The sequence below is a fragment of the Salminus brasiliensis genome, chromosome 1 (genome assembly GCF_030463535.1).
Source record: "Salminus brasiliensis chromosome 1, fSalBra1.hap2, whole genome shotgun sequence".
Lineage (NCBI taxonomy): Eukaryota > Metazoa > Chordata > Actinopteri > Characiformes > Bryconidae > Salminus > Salminus brasiliensis.
The window spans coordinates 50,828,619-50,849,012 of NC_132878.1; the positions used below are offsets into that span (position 1 = coordinate 50,828,619).

At 38.8% G+C, this 20,394-nt stretch overlaps 2 protein-coding genes across 4 annotated transcripts; both read left to right on the top strand.

The window, feature by feature from the left end:
- Positions 1 to 3,209: 3,209 nt before the first annotated feature.
- ftr85 (finTRIM family, member 85) lies at positions 3,210 to 7,992 on the top strand. Of its 2 annotated transcripts, none has more exons than XM_072696010.1 (6): positions 3,210 to 3,875; positions 4,073 to 4,168; positions 4,635 to 4,868; positions 5,079 to 5,238; positions 6,684 to 6,746; positions 6,853 to 7,992. In XM_072696010.1, the coding sequence occupies exons 1-6, from the start codon at positions 3,279 to 3,281 to the stop codon at positions 7,380 to 7,382; spliced, it is 1,680 nt and encodes a 559-aa protein (XP_072552111.1). In that variant the 5' UTR covers positions 3,210 to 3,278; the 3' UTR covers positions 7,383 to 7,992. The 2 variants fall into 2 exon arrangements, with proteins under 2 accessions (XP_072552111.1, XP_072552112.1); XM_072696011.1 differs by having other exon boundaries at positions 6,687 to 6,746.
- Positions 7,993 to 10,134: 2,142 nt separating this feature from the next.
- Positions 10,135 to 18,327, top strand: LOC140576496 (E3 ubiquitin/ISG15 ligase TRIM25-like). Of its 2 annotated transcripts, none has more exons than XM_072696013.1 (6): positions 10,135 to 10,755; positions 10,846 to 10,938; positions 12,828 to 13,061; positions 13,993 to 14,155; positions 14,274 to 14,330; positions 16,484 to 18,327. In XM_072696013.1, the coding sequence occupies exons 1-6, from the start codon at positions 10,171 to 10,173 to the stop codon at positions 17,053 to 17,055; spliced, it is 1,704 nt and encodes a 567-aa protein (XP_072552114.1). In that variant the 5' UTR covers positions 10,135 to 10,170; the 3' UTR covers positions 17,056 to 18,327. The 2 variants fall into 2 exon arrangements, with proteins under 2 accessions (XP_072552114.1, XP_072552113.1); XM_072696012.1 differs by having other exon boundaries at positions 10,137 to 10,755; positions 10,843 to 10,938.
- Positions 18,328 to 20,394: the final 2,067 nt, after the last annotated feature.

Here is a 20,394-nt window from a genome sequence, read left to right on the forward strand (position 1 = left end):
TTGTGGTAGTAGAGGGCAAAGGTAGGGTAATAAGAAATTAAGCACTTGGTTGAAGCACCTTTGGCAGCAATTGCAGCATCCAGTCTTCTTGGGTATGCTTGTTGGGAGGTGAACCTTCGTCCCAGTGTGAAGTCCAGAGTGCTCTGGATCAGGTTTTCATTAAGAATACTATTCAGCTTGACCAGTTTCCCTGACCCAGCAGCTAGAAAACACCCCAACAGCATGATATATTCTCAAATTGCCATTTGGTTTAGATTTGTGAGGTATCAGTAAGGTACAATCCAAGTAGTTACTCACTTGATTGTTCCAGTGAGTAAATAACGCTAACCTAGTCAAATCATAAAAAAGAAGGTTCCCTCAATGAAAGAAAGGAGAATGATAGAGAGACTATTCTGAATTAACATTGACACAATAGGATTTTGCACCAATCTGGATACTGTTTTGATTTTCAGTGATTTTATGAATCAAAAAAAAAAAAAAATACTGAGATATGAGCCTATAAATATTCATATATTGACAAAATCCTCACGTCGTTGTTGTTTATATGGGGTGCTTTAGCTTTCCCTCACTGGTCTCTGGCAAGCTCAACCACTGGAAAGCTGCAAAATAGGAAAAACCTGGACGTGGTATTTCTGTACTTCTAGCGCCCTCTATCGGTTCTTACAGGAAATTAAGTAAACAGACAAAAAAAAAGAGTGAGATAGACGACTGGCTGCTCATGAATAATAAAAAAGAATACCTCTGATATATTAGTGTAATCTGTTGCAATTTAAAACATGTTTCAACTATGTTGAACACTAATTCAGCCTCTGTCCGAGCCTTAATATAATTTATACTAGTGTCACTAGCACTACAGCAGTATTATAGTGTCAGTGTTCAGTGTTAGTTTTAACCCTGCAAAATGCACAGAGTGATCTGATAACAGTGCTAGCTAACGTTTCTAGAGAACATCAGGTTCTATCTTAGTGAGGTAGCAGTAAACAAATACTGTAACTGACATTTATGTAATTCCTCACCATGTGGACCACAAACTACCACCAAGTTAGTTTGAACATCGCAGTAAAACAATTCCTGGATTATACATATATACATATAAGTATGTGCCATATCTTTGTGGAGGAGGCATTTTTCATTTGTTTCACCTCAAATGTTCTACATCACTTTGTAATTTATTTGTCTTAGAAACACATTCAGTCAGGTGTGTCCAAACATGATTGGCAGTGTGAGATGAGATGAGTCATTTAACCATGCAAAGAACCATGTAAAGATTTCGAAGTGTTGTTTGACCTGTTGCAGACCTCTATATACCCATTACCTCAGTGGTAACACAACAGCTATTGAATAAGATCTTAGGTGTAAGTAACTAAGGGTGTAGTATTGTTTTGTCGTAATTGAAAGCTGACTAATAAACAGGCCGTTCACAACAGTGTTTTAATAAGGACTTGGTGTTCAGTGAAGAACCAGATTGATTGGGATGTTTGAATGCAAGCCACACAAGAAGGCATGGTTGCAAATACTTCAAAGATTTTAACTAGACAACAAGACAACTTATAGGAATTCATCAAATGAACATCAGCAGACGTCTGCCACATAATCAGTGTTTTTTATGACTTGCTTCATCGACAGCTGTTTTACAGGTGTGTAAAATAAATTAATAAAATAAAATCATTTTAAATAAAAAAAGAAAGAAAAAAAACAACCTAGGAAAAAACACAGGAAATGACATCACTGAAAATGCAACAATCTTGCTGTCATATGTCATAAGTCAAAAAAATATTTTATAAAGTGTATTATTATTATTATTATTATTATTATATAAAGTGTATTATTATTATCAGTAGCAGTACATTTTCACCACTTTTCATGATCAAGAAGCTACGTTTTACTGACACTAGCCTGTCAAACCATTTTGAGCGGTACTGGTCAAATCAACTCTGTGCTTGCAGTCACTGGCCACATATGTGGGAACCCTGTACCTCCACACAGGAGTCAGGATGAGCCTGACTCATTATTAATCACAGGGTTGTAAGTGTAGTACCCGGATCTGCCACGCTGCCACTGCTTAGCTAATGAGAAAGGCCCCTAACTCTCACTGGTTCCCTCTTGCTGTGTGGTCCTCAAGCTTTTCCTGGAGTGCTTTAGTCTCTTGGTGCATTCTAGTCTATCTGACTGCACTTTATCAGCTCTCCTGTCCTCAATCAAGATCTAGAGGAGGAGGAGGAGGAGGAGGAGGAGTGGAGAGGCACAGAAGCCCAGCTGTCTGAAGTCCAGTGTGAAGTTTCTACAGTCTCTGATGGTCTGGGCTGCCATGTCTGCATCTGCTGGTGTTGGTCCGCTGTGTTTTTTTAATCAAGTCCAAAGTCAAACGCAGCCTGAAGGACGCCCGCCTCCATCTACTGACTTTATAGAGCTTTATAGAGATGTAGATTTCCTTTTCTAGCAGGACATGGCACCTACACACACAACTGCCAGAACTACTAGCAAATGGTTTGCTGACCATGCTATCACTGTGCTTGATTGGCCGGCCAACTCTCCAGACCTGAACCTCATAGAGATTCTGTAAAGAGGAAGATGAGAAACACCCGACCCAGCAATACAGACGAGCTGGAGGCCACTGTCAATGCTAGCTGGGCTTCAGTGCCCAGATCAATCAATTTGCGTACTGAATGTGGTTTCTGACTCTATATGGCAAAATCTAGGAAAACAGACACAAGCACTAGAATTGGGACAAAATAGAAAATTAGATTTTTTCTAGACATAATTTGAGGCAAGGTGCTAATTTCTGGGGGAAACTGGGGAAATTGCGGTTGTTATAGTTGCAACCGTTCGTGTAAGAATAAACCCTGTATGTAATAAACACTCTATAAAATAACATTTTAAACAAAAAAAGAAAGAATTAAAATATGTAAATTCGTAAATAAATTAGATGAATAAAATAAAGTGGCAAAACAGCACTAACAGTGATAATAAATATGGAACATACTGTATAAAACTAAATATATATTTAATAAATGTGAAATGTGTCTTGGCTAAAAAAAATGTTCTGCCAAAACACTGTTTTAAAATAATTACTGTGTGTAGGTGGAGTAGTGTGTGTGTGTGTAATAACAGAGATCATGGTGGTATGTCGGTTTTGCCCCACCCATCTACACTCCACTGAGTACAAAAGTAGGAAGTGACTGCGTGCTCTGTTCACAGAGACCTCTTCAGCTTGCTTTGCCGTGTATGTGTGTGTGTGTGTGTGTGTGTGTGTGTGTGTGTTAGATGAGTGAGTGAGAATGGCAGAAGACAGCAGCATTTCGGTAGACCACCTCCAGTTCAGCTGTTCCATCTGCTTAGATCTACTGAAGGATCCAGTGACCACTCCTTGCGGACATAGTTTTTGTATGGTGTGCCTTAATGACTTTTGGGACCATGGTACTCAGAGGGGACTCTACAGCTGCCCCCAGTGCAGAGAGACCTTCATGCCGAGACCTCTCCTCCGGAGGAATAACGTCATGGCTGAAGTGGTGGACAAGCTCAAGAGGAAGGACCTGAAAAGTGCTTCTCCAGTTTCAAACAGCTCAGAATCAGGAGATGTTGTCGAGTGTGATATCTGCTCTGAAAGCAAAGACAAAGCCACCAAGTCCTGTCTGGTGTGCCTGGCTTCTTTTTGTGAAACTCACCTGAAGCCTCACTACGAATCACCTGCATTTAAGAAGCATAAGCTAGTCCAGGCCTGCAAACATCTGCAAGATAAAATCTGCCCTCGCCATGACAAGCTGGTAGAGATCTACTGCCGCACAGACCACAAGTTCATTTGCTCCTTGTGTATGTTAGGAGGACATAGAGGACATGATACAGCATCTGTTGCGGCACAAAGAATTGAAAAGCAGGTAAGAGGTGCAACACAGTTTTGTGATAGTGACTACATCTAGTATAAGGCTTGGCAATAAACATGTTAAACTGGTAAGCAACAGAAGTTAACACCCATAACACCCTGCCTTTTATAATACAAGAGTGACCTGTTTGTTGGCTGTGTGATATTGGGTACCAGTTTACATTACAGTAATTCTTTATTGTTTCTCCATAGAGCCAGATGAAGGAAATGCAGAGGAAATCTCAGCTGAGAATCCAGGAGAAAGAGAAAAAAGTGCAGGACATCAAACAGGCTGTGGACACTCTTAAGGTATAGTTCATAGAGCCTCTGGAGCTGTAATGAACATAGGGTAACATTAAAGCTATAATCCAGTGTTGTGATGTGAACTTTTCCCTGGCAGACAGGTAAAACGCCAGGAGAATGAGAAGCTTATCCTCTTCTTAGTTCTAACAACGTACAGTTTTTACATACACCAGGGGTCAGTGGTGGAGCAGGACCTTTTGGTGTGGTTTTTTGTTTACCACCGACAAGGGGTTCCTCTGAAGTTCCCTGATAACCCTGGGAGATCCCTCAGGACTCCAACAACTGTGAACAAGGCTGTATACACCATCAAATGTGTGGAAGAAACCACAATAACAAGTCTATTTGAGGTTACTTAACAAGTCAGCACTGAGGCAGAGTGATGCAATTGCAGTTTGTGCAATGCTAATCAGTAAGCTATGATCTTCCATAGCTGTACCTTAAATTCCCACCTTCTCTCTATGGTTCATAACAGCGCTCTGCCCAGGCGGCAGTAGAGGAGAGTGAGAGGATGTTTACTGAACTCCTCCTCTCCATCGAGCAGAAGTGCTCTGAAGTGACACAGCTGATCAGAGCTAAGGAGAAAACTGAGCTGGATCAAGCTGAAGGCCTGCTGCAGAAGCTGGAGCAGGAGATTGCTGACCTTAAGAAGAAAAACTGTGATCTGGAGGAGTATTCCTACACAGAGGATCATATCCATTTCCTCCAGGTACAGTTCTCTGGCTTTTTTATTTATTTATTTACAAACGCTAAGTAATGATACAGTCAGTCCTGTGAGGATTTAGCATATGACTCGCTTCTTTGACCCTCCCCTAGTGTAACACGCCTAACCTAATGCTGTCAGCCCTAATCTCACACACCCATTTGTCATGTTCACATGCTCATTATTTACACATGCTCATTTTATTTGTCCTTATAGAACTTCCAGTCTCTCTCTGCTGCTTTTAAAGCCAATGACACAACCAGGATGACAATCAATCAGAACCTTTCATTTGAAGGTGTAAGGAAATCTCTTTCAGAGATGAAGGAACGGTTAGCTGACTTCTGTAAGGAGGAATTTGGCAAGATCAGTCCATATGGTAAGAGGAGTTATTCTCTCAATTTATTAAAAAATACATATGTATAATATTATTTATAATAATAAAATGTAATAATAATAGTAATAATATTATTATTTATAAAAAAAATAACTGACAATAAAAAAGGTTTATCATTTTTGTAAAACCTTTGTACAAGTCCATAGCAGTCAAGTAAGGGAGACACTGTTGGCACATAAACGCCTCTTTAATCCACTCCTACTTCCCTGTGCTTCCCCAATCCAGGGTTAATGTCCTAATAAGACACTAAGTTGAAACCAATATTATGTACCTTTATTATTGCTTTATTATGCATTAGCAATAAATAACCAGATACGTTGTGTATTTAGTGATGTAATATAACTCCATTAGCCTGCCATTAGCAGACATTGTAGTAGAATTAGCAGAATTGAAAGTAGTTACCATTTACTTTACTTGTTCATTCTAAACCAAGACTTATTATGGTTTATTCTAACCAGCCTGATTAACTGATATACGGCTAATTCAGTGTAAAAATCTTGACAATTAAAGAAGCCAACCCTCCAAATCAGATCTGTATCACTGCACTGTAAAGCTTTCAGAGCTGCTGCTGACTTTAAACCTGTGTAACTTACACTGGAGTCGTCTTTAACCTAGGGCAGACTTTATCCATCAGTTTCATTGCATTACTACTAGCATTACTATGTCAGGAACATGTGGACGAAGTAGCAGAGCTCTCTATTTAGAAGCGGGGCCCACCAGCGTTCCGGACAGTGTATTTATCAGTGTTTATCAGTGTGTTGATCAGTTATCGTTCTCATGTTGCAAACGCAACTCGGTCATGCAGATTTCTCCTGTACAACATCCGGAGAATTCAAGCCTTCCTCTCTAGAGAGGCCGCCAGGTGCTCGTTCAGTCTATCGCCACTTCGAGACTTGACTACTGCAGCTCTCTTCTGGCTGGTCTCCCTCTGCGCACCATCAGACCCCTGCAACTTATCCAGAATGCAGCGGCAAGGGTCGCCTTCAACGTTCCTAAATTCAGCCATGTCACTCCACTGCTGCGTTCTCGTCACTGGCTTCCTGTACCTGCCCGCATCAGATTCAAAACCCTGACGCTGGCCTACAAAGCCAAGAACTGACCAGCCCCTCCATACTTGATGGCAATGGTCAAAAGCCGATCAGTACCAAGAGCCCTTCCAGCTTCAAGTACGGCTCGGCTCGACCCGCCATCCCTCAAAAAAGACCCTCCTCTTCCGAGAATACTTGGGTGAACAGCAGAGTGGTCTCCTTACTGACTTGTGTTTAGTAGAGTCTAAGCTTAGAGGTATCTTTAAACTATTAGTCTATTCTAACTAGCTGAGGTTTTTCTTGGGTAAATAGCAAAGCACCTTAAATTTTAAATGTAAATGTATTTATGCTTATTTTTCTAACCTGAATTGTAATACAACTTTTTATTCTGTATGTCAGCAGTTGCCAAAGTCCAGATGGTTTTACCCTTTGAACCAAAGACCAGAGATGAATTTCTACAGTGTAAGTGAGATTAAGCTACACTGACTCACATATTTATTTTATGTGGTGACATCTTTCCTTACCAACAAATACAAACAAATCTTGATAAAAATGTATTGTTTTGTAGATTTTTGTCATCTGAGCCTGGACCCAAGCACAGCAAATGAAGCACTGTGGCTGTCTGAGAACAACAGGAAGGTGACCCGCAGCGGGGGACTAACACCACACCCTTATCATCCGGAAAGATTTGAGGCGTATGGACAGGTGCTGTGTAAGGAGAGTGTGTCTGGACGCTCTTATTGGGAGGTGGAATGGAGCAGGGGTGGATGGGTGTACATATCAGTCTCATATAGAGGGATCAGCAGGAAGGGACGTGGTAACGAGTGTTGGTTTGGACACAACAATCAATCCTGGAGTCTAGAGTGCAGTTCTGCTCTGTCTTTCTGGCACAACAACATTCAGACTAAGATTCCAGGCCTGTCATCCTCCAGAATAGGCGTGTATCTAGATCATCCGATGGGAACTCTGTCCTTCTACAGCGTCTCTGACACAATGACTCTGCTACATAGAATTCAGACCACGTTCACTGAGCCCCTTTACCCTGGGTTCTGGGTCAATGCACTTGCATCTGCTAAGTTGTGTTACTCTTTGGAGTGACTCACACCAAGGACCATACTCTACCATACCACCATTGGGTTCTATGGAAGACGATCCATAATCACCAGCATTCTTTGAACAGTTTTCCATATTAAACTTGCAAAGAGGATTAGTGCTGTAAAACAATGTCAGTGTAATATCAGTATGGTGTATATTCATTTCTTTTTGCTTATAAGTTATCAGAACATTTAAGAGAGCAGTATGTATTTATTTTGTAATGCAGCAAGGATGCACTCAATTCAAACCACAAGTCCAGAGCAGATCTTTAACTCTTTAACGCAGCTTAAGCTTAAGGCTTATTACACATTTAGGCATATTACTCAGTGACTACAGGGACTGGTGGAACTATTATTTGATAACTTTGACCTGCCAACTGTCCATAGCCTGTTTAAGGGATTCCCATAGCAATGTGAACTAGCAGTCACATGAAAGTCAAAATGGTGTTTTTGCTCTTTTGTGTTATTAACTACAAACAAAACCCCAGCTACTTCCAATATCATTCTTGGACCCCTATTTTGGAATAGTCCAAACAGTATTTTATGTTGATTTAATAATCTAACACTATTCTTATTCATTTATTAAAATATATTCTATAAAAGTATATGTGAATTATTTCCACACACAAATCACACAAATTCTTCTAATGTAAATGTATATGTGTAAGCAAACTCCTAATCAATCACAGCTGCATATTTCTTTCACAAATGTGTGGAGAATGTATTCACAGTATTTCTAAAAAGACATATGTGTGATACCACTTCAGCCCTGCACAAGTATGATGACACCACATTTGAATGTTGAAAAAAAAAATCACTGCTTCACAAGATGGAAGGAAAGATGAACATTGGAGCAATCTGGAGGAACAGAGAGGCCTCAGTGTCAGGAAGCTTATTGGAGGCCCTGAGGACAGCTGATTGCTGAGCGAAAGTACGGCTACAATAACATCCTCTAGTGCAAGTAGGGTTGTGAAATGTCCTCTGGTCACTGTACTTTAATACATGATACCACAAAAGTTGTACTCTTGATTACCAGAACTGAAGCCAGGACTACATAAATAAAATATTGATGGATTACTTTATACGGCACTACTGATAACCCCCTCGTGTTTATTCTTGGTGTCCTATTTCCATATGTGGAGAATGTTAGCTTAGACATAGCATTATGCTATGCTACTTGTTATTCCTTCAATTTTATTCAGAATTGTAAAGTATCAAAGTCTCAAATTCATATCTGGGTAAAATACATCTGCCCACAACTACAATAATTTGTTTCCATGTGAGGACTACAGCCATACAGTCGCTGCACCGTACCCAACTCATCATTCACCACCACACAAAGAAAACTTTTTTAAGTATGCTTAATTGGTGATGTTTCAATAAGGTGTATAAATACTGATTACCCAATAACAATAAACTGTGTAAACTAAATTTTTCCTCATTGTCTGACATGAATTTAAAATAATCTTTTCCTGTTTTTGGTCAATTAGGATTACCAAATTTATTTCTATTTTCTAAATGCCAGAATAATGAGAGAGAGATTTTTTACGGCAATGTTTATTACTTTCTTCAAAGTCAAAAGTTTAAATACACTAAGATTACTATGCCTTTAAACAGTTCGGACCGCCCATATGATGATGTCATGTCTTTGGAAGCTTCTGATTGATTTTTTTTTAGTTAAATAAAGGTGTTTTAAGGCACTACTGAAACACACTGCTGCTTTGTGTGACATTATGGGAAAGTTTTTTTCTGATTTCATGTCAGACAGTGAGAGAAAAATGGATATCCATCTTTATATATAGTGTATGTAAACATCTGGTTTCAACGGTATATCCTTTGCTTCATCCATGCACAAGATTCTGAGAGGCTTATACCTTCAGTGAAGTACAGTGTCCCTATTGTGTTTTACCCCTGGTTGTTCAAAGATGTGTTTCAGTGCATTCAGTAAGAGCTAACTTGTTTGACCCCACACCCTCTGTCCCCGCTGTCCCCTCTTCCCTTTATTAGATCTAAAACTGTTCTTTTTTTCCTATTAAAATATGCTCTTTATAAGAAGGCCAGATTACTTTTAAAACATGGTCAATAATTTATTAGAAATAAAAATTGGTCTAAACTATCTGAAGCTACTTTTATAAAGTGAAAGTGAAAGTACAAGAGCTGCTTAAAAACCAAAAGTAAAAGTGGGGAGTGGGTTTGAAGGGGCATCTTTCTTTCACTTTGCCTTGCTCTTGCACTGAATTTATGTAGTGTGATACACATATAGAAATGTGTAAGGCTATTTTAAACAGTTAAAAATTAGTATTATTATTATTAATAATAATAATAATAATAATAATAATAATATAACTTTTAATATAATTTATTTCCAACTTTACACCCAATCCCTGTTATTGTAAACTCCCCCATCACTAGCAATAGCAAAGCATGGCTCCTTAGCTCAGACCATAGTGTTAACAGCCCCTTTTGTCTGTATGTTTCACATGCCCTACCAGTTGACCTGCAAAGCATGAACAACATGTAAACGACAGGTGTGAAATATTGAATGACCTCCCACCTGCTGGTGTCCGCCCACCTACTGCGTACGCCCCGCTCCTTGGCTGGCCTCTGCTCTGCAGAGGTGAGCAGATATGGGATCTAGGAACCAGCGACAGAATACGTCTGGTTGCTAGGCGACATGCTACCCCCCTGAGCCGAGCAGCCTCCTCCTCCTCCTCCTCCTCCTGAGCCTTTCAGAGAAAACGAAAGCGATAGTACCCCGCGGCTCTTTCCCTCAAATCAGTCAGCACGGCAAGATGGCAGGAGCCAGTATTTCAGTAGACCAGGAGCATTTCAACTGTTCCATTTGTTTGCAGCTGCTGAAGGATCCAGTGACCACTCCGTGTGGACACAGTTTCTGTATGTCGTGCATTAATGGCTTCTGGGATATAGAAACCTGCTACAAGTGCCCCGACTGCAGAGAGCCGTTCAGTCCGAGACCTGACCTGCGCAGGAACAACATGCTGGCTGAGGTGGTGCGGACCCTGCAGGGTTCTACATCAAAAAGCTGGGACCTGCCTATCTCTGAAGGCCAAGGCCAAGATGTGGAGTGTGATTCCTGCGTGGGTGAGAAGAGGAAGGCTGTGAGGACTTGTCTGACATGCCTGGCTTCGTTCTGTGATGACCACCTTCAGCCTCACCTTCAGTCTGCTGCCTTCAAGAAACACAAGCTTGTCTCAGCCTTCAGAAACCTCCAGGAGAACACCTGCAGCAAACACGACAACAAGCTGCTGGAGGTTTTCTGTCGCACTGACCAGAGCGTCATTTGCTCTCTGTGTTTGATGGACAACCACAAAGGCCATAATACAGTCCCAGTTCAGGAGGAATGGGTGGAGAAGAAGGTTGGTGGCTTTATTGGTTAAACAAAATACTTTCTTTACCATTTTGCTTAATATTTATGAATTATTTTTAATGTCTTTCTTTATCAGAAGCGCTTTGCGGATCTACAGGTGAAATATCAGAGCAGACTTGAAAAGAGAGAGAAAATCCTGCTGGAGCTGAATAAACTGACTCACTCTTTCAAGGTGAGGCCACACCACACCAGCTTCTTATAAATAGGTTGTATCCACGATTTCAGCTCATTAACATGAGTAACCAGGTTTATGTGCTACACCAGCTCATTGTACTACATTTTTAAACACACTGTTCAATATATAAAAGGTCTACTTTTTAAAAAGGTCCATTTTAACCAAAACATGTGCTTAGTTTGAAACCGAAACTATGAGGCTAAAACGACTCAGCCCAGGAGGGGGCGCTAACATCCCACAAAATGTGATGTTAAATTCATCAAACAGCGTTTGGTTTTTTTGTTTTTTTTCAAATCTGGGTGCAGGATGTTGTGCCACAGTCAAATGAAAGAGTTGTCAGTTTCACACTCCTAAAGACTCTTAAGAGTTCTTACAAATGTCCTGCCTGGACCTTTGTCTCTCTGTTGCAGAAGGTCCAAAGTTTGGGTAAGGGTAAAACTGTGTGAATCATGTGTATTTAAGAGGTATACTTAGATACTTAGAGGTATATTTGAATCTTTAGTTTGTTTAAACTAGCAGAGGTTATCCTTGAGTAAATAGCAAAGTACTTTTGTAAGTCACTCTGGATAAGATCATCTGCTAAATGCCTTAGATTTAAATGTAGATGTAAATGTTTAAAAATAAATAAATAAATAAAAAACATATATTTGACCATCCATGTTTATCCAGGCTTGCTGAACTTCAGAAGGACAGATGACCCTAAACAAGGTGCTAGTCAATGTGATACAATTAAAAATAGCATTTGGTCTAAACTATCTGAAGCTACTTTTATAAAGTGAAAGTGAAAGTACAAGAGCTGCTTGACAACCAAAAGTAAAAGTGGGCAGTGGGTTTGAAGGGGCATCTTTCTTTCCCTTTGCCTTGCTCTTGCACTGAATTCATGTAGTGCAACAAACATGTAAAACTGTGTATGGTTATTTAAAATAATAGTAAGAATAGTAAGTATAAAAGAATAGTAAAAATAAATAATCAGAATACTATAATTGTTAATATATCATTTATTTCCAACTTTACTGCCAATGCCCCCAACACTGGTAGGGTGAAGACTAGCATGTCTTCTCTGATACATGTAAGGCCAGCCTCCGCCTCTTTCGCTAGGCAGCTAGCGTGGCTCCCCAGCACAGATACAACAGCTAACAGACGCCTGTGCTGATCAGCATCACACAAGGAGTGATGGGATGAACCGGCATGACCTTGCAGAACAGCATGTCCCTGGTTTCAAACCCACGACCGACAGATAATAGTGTTAATGCCCTACAAGTTGACCTGCACTCGACTACACTGCTCCACATGCCTGGACTGAAAGCACTCTTTTAATACTTTCTTGGTCATCCTTGAAGAAGGATGACAAACCACAAAGTGAAACAACCGCTGTAGCCTGCCTTACTTTGGTGTAGCTTATTAGTGTCTAACTGTATCATTATCTTTCATGTCGCAATATTAATATTAAGACTTAGCCCCTCAACACTCCAAGGCTTATCACACACTAATGTGTATTACTCAGTAACTACAGGGACTTCTGTTTGTAATAATATTTGAGAGGTTAAAAAACCTCATAATTCAGAAGATCTTGTGTTGTCCAGGAAAAAATGTAAACAGAACAGAACAAATAGGGTTCAGAACATATTTATTTACTGCAGAACATAATAGAGGCTTTTTTGATACCCTTGCTTTGTTAGTGGGTCTTGTTTCCTGGTGTATTTGTTTTCAAGACACTCCTAGGTGCCTTTTTGAATATCTGTCACATTGAAAACATGTGAGAAACAATTCTTGAATCGTGAATGAGACCCCAGAAATGTTATAAATTGGTCTCATAGAAAAAAATGAGGGACAAATATTTGAAATTTTAAAGAAATAATATTTACACACACTATCTGTCATGACAGTGCTCAGCACAGGCGGCGGTGGAGGACAGCGAGCGGATCTTCAGTGAGCTCATCCAGTCCATCAAGGAAAGGAGTTCTGAGGCCGCAAAACTGATCAGAGCTCGAGAAAAGGCTGAACTGGAATATGCCGTGGGTCTCCAGGAGCAACTGGACAAGGAGAAGGCAGAAATTAACAAAAAACGCTCTGAACTAGACGAGCTTTCAAACACAACCGATTACATCCATTTGCTTCAGGTATTACATTTCCTTGTAACATCATTAACACAAGTAGCTTTTAAACCTACGCATCATTTTACATATGCACCTCATGGACCTGGCTTGTAACTCACTCACTCACTCACTCTTAGTATGCTGAAGATTCTCCACAAGGGGGCTTAACTAAAACACAAACTGCGTTTTTTGAAGACTGCTGCACTTTTGCCTGCTGCAATTTAGCATCAGTGTTGGAGCTTTCAGGGTGCTAAAAAAATACCACTGATCAATGCTGTCTGTTGTAAGATATGTAAATAGCAGTGGGATTAAATTGTGGCAGTTTTCATCCTCTAAATTAAAGAGCCGTTAGCTACTCTCTTAGTCATGTTTACACAGAGTCACTGAAGCTTCACCTGTAGATTTAGTAGGAACAGAGGCTGCCTGAACTGCTTTAAGCGCTTTACACAAAAAGATGCCAACAAGGACAGAAACCTCAAAGGGCTTTGTGCACTTAACAGCAAATTAAACATATCTTTCTCATAGAAAACATTTGAAAACAGCAAAGTCTTTTATGGGTCAGTGGACTGAATTAGAATACTACACCCGGACATATAGATACCATTACTGGCAACAGGCACCGCTGCCTATAACCTCCCTGAGTAAGCGAGTAAACCCTTGTGTCAAGCTGAAGATGTTATTAAAATTTCAAAAGCTGTTAAAAAAATGTCAAACTGTTAGATTACTGCACCAGAATGTAATTGCAGCATCATTTAAAGGGAAATAGGAAATGAAAAGAGGCTGGTGAACAAGAAACTTCATAATATACAGTGCTAGTCTCAAAAGTAGTAAATTCCTGCTCTACCAACGTCTGCAGAAACACCATAGGTTTGTTTAGAACAGATACAATGATGGTTAATTTGTCATTTTGACTGAAGTATTTATTAAACCGTGCTCTGTGTCTTCTCTTTTTTAGAGATGTCAGTTTGTGAGTGCCGACCTGCAAGCCAATGATGATGATTTAAAGATGGCTTTAAATAAAGAGCCACCATTTGAGGACTTTAAGACATCTGTACTGGAGCTAAAGAACCAAATGGAAAACGTCTGCGTAGATGGACTGAAGAACATTTCTAAAAGTGGTGAGAATGCTGCATAATAAGTATTTTCTCTGTTCCCAGGAAATCATTCATCTTTTGTAATTCGTATATACATAATCCCATTTGTTGTGCCTGATATATATTTTTTTTATTTCCACAGTGAACTACAGGATTATTACGGATGCTGAGCCAGAAACCAGGGAGGAATTTCTCAAATGTGAGTTCTGTTATAATCTATTTTGTCAGTAAATTCTGTGAGTATAAAAAATTGTGAACCCTTTTGAATCCTGTTGTGTGTGAATAAATGGCTTTAAAAACCCAGCACGACACTATCATAGAAAGCACACGTAACATTTATTTTTTATAGAAAACACCATGTGAACATGTGAAGACAAAGGTCATCGGTTTCTGTCCTTGAGGGCAGTAATCCAGCACAGTGTAGTGATGCCTCTATTTAACTAATTTGGGAATTACCAGGTTCAGTAAATGTAAAAGAGTAAGAGTGCTGTACTCCGACCCTGAAAAAGAATTGATGATTCGATGATCTGGTCCAGGATAATTGTGTCTTGAAGATGTTCCAGTCAGCCCTTGTGTGGGTTTCAAAACCATATGCCACTTAACTAAATACATATGAAAAAGTAGAACATCATTTGTACTACATTCATTGAACGAATGCTGTAGTAATATGAAGTTTTGGATGCAATGTTGATTTCACCCCTAACACGGAAAGGTGTATTACTCAGTAACTACATGGACTTCTGTACAAATTGGTGGGGCTATTCTTTGGTTTGTAATAACACTTTCTGCCCATATAGGCTGCTTAAGGAGTTACATTGCTTGTATTTTGCTTGTAGTACCCTGTTGGTGCAATATGGCCAGACATGTAGAAGCTCATACAAGCTTATAAAGCCTTGGCTGACATCAGTTTACAGTTGTGCAGACAGTTCAATAATGGAAGAACTGTTGCTGCTTTCCCTAAGAGATAGTGGGCCAGATCATTCAATTGGATGTCACAATGGTCCAGCCCCAGCTGTCCTAGTTTTATTTTACCATCATTTCTTAAAACAGAGCAAGAAACTTTCTTTATATATACAGTGGGGCAAAAAAGTATTTAGTCAGCCACTGACTGGTACACTTCAACTATGGGAGACAAAATGAGAAAATAAAATACAGGAAATCACATTGTAGGATTTTTATAGAATTTATTTGTAAATTATAGTGGAAAATAAATATCTGGCCACCCACAAACAAGCAAGATTTCTAGCTCTCACATACCTGTAACGTCTTCTTTAAGAAGCTCTTCTGTCCTCCACTCGTTACCTGTATTAATGGCATCTGTTTGACATCGTTATTTGTATGAAAGACACCTGTCCACAGCCTCAAACAGTCAGACTCCAAACGTAACCATGGCCAAGACCAAAGAGCTGTCGAAAAACACCAGGAAGATAATTGTAGACCTGCACCAGGCTGGGAAGACTGAATCTGCAATAGGCAAGCAGGCTGGTGTGAATAAATTAACTGTGGGAGCAATTGTTAGAAAATGGTAGACATACAAGACCATTGATAATCTCCCTCGATCTGGGGCCTTATGCAAGATCACGCAAGATCTCATTCCATGGGATCAAAATGTTAATGAGAATGGAGAACAAAAATCCCAGAATTACACGGAGGGACCTGATGAATGACCTGCAGAGAGCTGGGACCAAAGTTACAAAGGCTACCATCAGTAACACACTACTCCGCCAGGGACTCAAATCCTGCAGTGCCAGGTGTGTCCCCCTGCTTAAGTCAGTACATGTCCAGGCCTGTCTGAAGTTTGCCAGAGAGCCAATGGATGATCCAGAATAGGACTGGGAGAATATCATGTGGTCAGATGAAACAAAATAGAACTTTTTGGTAAAAACTTTGGCGATGTTTTTCTGCAAAGGGGACAGGACGACTGATCCGTGTTAAGGGAAGAATGAATGGGGCCATGTATTGTGAGATTTTAAGCCAAAACCTCAGTGAGAGCACTAAAGATTGAACGTGGCTGGGTCGTCCAGCACGACAATGATCCCAAACATACCGCTTAGGCAACGAAGGAGTGGCTCTGTATAAAGCATTTCAAGGTCCTGGAGTGGCCTAGCCAGTCTCGAGACCTCAACCCCATAGATTTCCTGGATTTTGTTTTTTAATTTTGTCTCTTATAGTTGAAGTGTACCTATGATGAAGATTATAGACCTCTATAAGTAGGAGAACTTGCACAATCGGTGGCTGGCTAAAGTGTTTTTTTGCCCTACTGTGTGTATATATATATATATATATGTATGCTTTTTGATTACATACACTGTGCATCATCTTCATCACCATGTATTGTTTTAATGTCTCCAGATGCTCGTCAGCTAACTCTGGATCCCAACACTGTAAATGATCACCTCCTGCTGTCGGACTGCAACACTAAGGTCACCAGTGATGGTATGCGCCATCACTACCCTGATCATCCTGAGAGATTTACCTACTGGCAGCAAGTGCTCTGTAAGGAGAGTGTGTCTCTGCGCAGTTATTGGGAGGCTGAAGTGTGTGGTGAAAATGGGGTTTCTGTTGCAGTGTCTTATAAAGGCATCAAAAGAAATGGTTTTGAAACGGATAGCAGGTTTGGGCATAATGGAGAGTCCTGGAGATTAGTCTGCTATCCCACTAAATACAAGTTCTGGGAGAATAATAATCAGATTGATATTCCTGGTCCGGCATCCAAAAGAATTGGTGTCTATATTGATGTAAAGGCAGGGACTCTTTCATTTTACGGTGTTTCTAATAAAATGACCCTCATTCATAAAATCAGAAACAAATTCACTCAGCCACTGTATCCTGGGTTTGGGATAGGTTCTGATTCTTCTGCAAGTATTTGCCTTTATGCATCAAGTGGTGCTACTGGTCAGAGTTTGAAGAAGAAGAAGAAGTAATGAGACACTGTCAAGAGTGTATCAAGTGGTGGTGATGTTTTTAAGAAATGCTTTTGGAAGGATGACTGTGTTCATCCCTGCAATGTGACTTTAATTTTGCATGTATCCAGTAAAGATCCAGATAAATCTCAGAATTATCAACCTCTGCAACAAAGACAAAATATTTTGCTATAGCCCAGATTAAATTTTTACAGATATTTTGTATAATGCAGAGGTTGATATACAAACATTGTTATTAAGAGTAGTTTGGTGTGAACATTGTAAACCTGTAGACTATTTCTTTGCAGGCGGTGGTGATAATCAGGGGCCACAATGTCTGTAATCTAAAGAGAAACATTTTATTTACTATTCAAAACCATTGGTGTTGGTAAAGGTAAAATAGGGGTAAATCAGAAATACTTTCAGTGCCCTGAATGTACCTTTCCATCATGAATGAACTTTAAAAGAGTTTTTTTTATATCAGAACCCTCAACTCTATCAAAACACAATATCTCAGACACTGACAATACTGTCAAACACAGTATTATAATAACTATAAATGATCTCTGCTTCTATTCACCACCACTGTGAACAGTTGATAAGTGTCTGTAGAATTGAGCATTTCACATCAAACCACTATATGTTACTTTGTTTACATAATAACTTTTTAATCCCGAAGAAGATTTAAGATAAATGTTTAAAACGATTGTAATGTCTTAGTGCTGTGCTTTCCAAGAATTAATATAAAGCTACAAAGCTGTAAAAGTACCCAGCCTGATGAACAGAGGTGTAGATTTGTTTTGCATCTTGCACACCCAGAAAGCCTTATGTTTCAAAAGGAATAATGTAAATAATCAGAAGTAACTTGCAGTAGTTTACGTTGTGTCAAAATTTCATGATGAATGAACAGAGCAATAGATGTTTGTTTTTTTTTTGCCGTTTTGGAGATGTGTGACCGACTACCTTGTGAAAGAGATTCAATCCATATGCTGTTTATTTTTACTGTTAATGTTCTATCAGTGTGGTTACATTTATGTTAGGTAGTCTGTGTTAAACTGTTATTTTAAATATCTTGAGTTTCATGATGTGTATATACGTTTCCCCAGTATTTCCCTATTTAGAGGAGTTTTTCCTACTTTGGTAGTTCCTACCCTGATTTATTTGCATAAACATATACTCTCACAACTCCATGAAGTAATCAAGTAATGAAGTACGCCTAATTTGTATCATTGCATTTAAACAACTGACTAAATAAAAGTTGATTAAAGGTTTTAAACACTGATTTTAATTCTAGCACATTTATAGTGGCGTTTATAATTGCATGAATGAATGGTATGATTAGCTTTGATGAATGGATTAGCAGTACAGGAAAAAAAAATATTTTAAAGTTCAGTTTAAATTAAGGTTTGATCTCATCGTAATGCACTACATAATAAAATGTGATAGTATAGGCTATTAAAAGCATACAGAGGTGTGTATATGACAATGTATAATCAAAACAAAGTATTCAATTCCAGGATGTGCTTTGAATGGTTTAAATTCTGAGACCGTATCCAGGTTCTTAGAGTAGGGGTTATTAGAGTGCTAATCTATGATCTGGTCTGCAAGATCAGTCCTCCAAGTCTGACAAGCTTCATGGATACAGACTCTGGGCTTATGTTAACATGCCACCTCATAAGTTGATCAATTCAGAGAATTATAATCTGAGATCAGTCTGGACTGCTTTGTGAATACCAGCTTTGGCTTGGGCCTCTTCACTTTCTACTGAACTTCATTTCCAAGAATTGTATGTGGTAGATGGTCACAAAGAGACACAACACAGAGAATCACTTGAAACGGATAAGTTACAGTAGACAGCTATTCAGCTAATGCAGATTAATTTACTGTGCAGTACATCTATCTACAGGGCTAATTTTAAATATAGATTATGTAGATCTCTGCTGGACCTGTTATAACACAGGAAAGTATACCCACACTTCTGCCTTGTGATTTCTATAGGCCAGGCCAATCTTTCCTATTAGACCTATTAGTTATTTGTTGAGCAGTAAAAAGAAGCTGAAGAGAAACGTTTACTTTTTCATCTTAAATATTTCAGAATCTAAATGACATGTTTTTAGTTTAATTAGTTATTTGTTTACTTCTAAGATTTACTTATATTTAATGAAAAATGCAGTCGTCTAATAAGCCTGTAGAAGACGAGAAATTATGTCAACTTAACAGCGATTCCGCAAATGTCTGTCAAGCCCACTAATTTTCTTTTCATCAAATATTGTGGCTAATTGCTTTTGTTAATTTAGTTTTATTTATGATTTTTATTTCAATTTTTTGTCTTTAACGAGAAGTCAATAAGTAGTCTGATCTTGTTGATTTTAAGGTTTAAACAGAAACACAAAAATAAAACAGGCTACAAGAGCTTATATTAAATATAAATTTATGCTGCTGAAAAAAAGACCAGTCCAGCAGTGACCTGGGGGTTTCATACAAAGCAGGATTTACCAGTTCAGTCAGAAAACTAAAGTATGAAGGCAAGCCTGTTTAATAGGAAAAGAGATAAGGGAAATTCCTCCTTGGCAACTTTAAGCTTTCCTCCTTGAAAAGCTCATGGCATTACAAACCTCTATTACCAAAGTCACAAATAGTCCCACCAGTTTGCACAGAAGCCCCTGTAGTTACTGACTAAGCCACACTACAGCTTAAGTGTGTGATAAGATTAAGATATTTGGCTAACTGAAAAACCATGCCTTGAGACAAACCACTCAGCTTCACAACTTCATTGTGAAATGGTATATTATAATATATATATATATATATATATATATATATAGGGAACAAATAGTAACGTTTTATCATTTGTCAGTGATGTGTGTATATTGGTATATAGCCTGCTGTGTATATTTGATATTACATTTTTTAGTATTATTTTATTATTTTTCAGTTTATTTACATTGAATTACTTGAATACTGCAAGAATAACCAAACATGTTCTTCCAACTTTTTCTTTCAAACAACAAATCAAAAATCTTACTGAACCAAACTGTGTTCTTTTAACATGTTATTAACTTCAGTAACAAAAAACGCATTATTATTATTTTCCAGTCAAGTCAAATTATTTTTGCCAAGAACTGTAGGTCTGTTGTCATTGTTGCTGATGTATTTATTTTACGTGGCCTGGTCTTTATGCTGCAGCTTTGTAAGTAAAGATGTTTGTAATCAAATATAATTTAGATTTCAACCACATTCTGAATTGGGAAGAGTTAAAACTCTTCAGAGTTGGTTTCCAGTTCCATGTCTTTAAAAATATATAACTCAATTAGGTTAAGAGCGAGACAAATGTCAATTTAGTTTGCCCAATTTACCTTA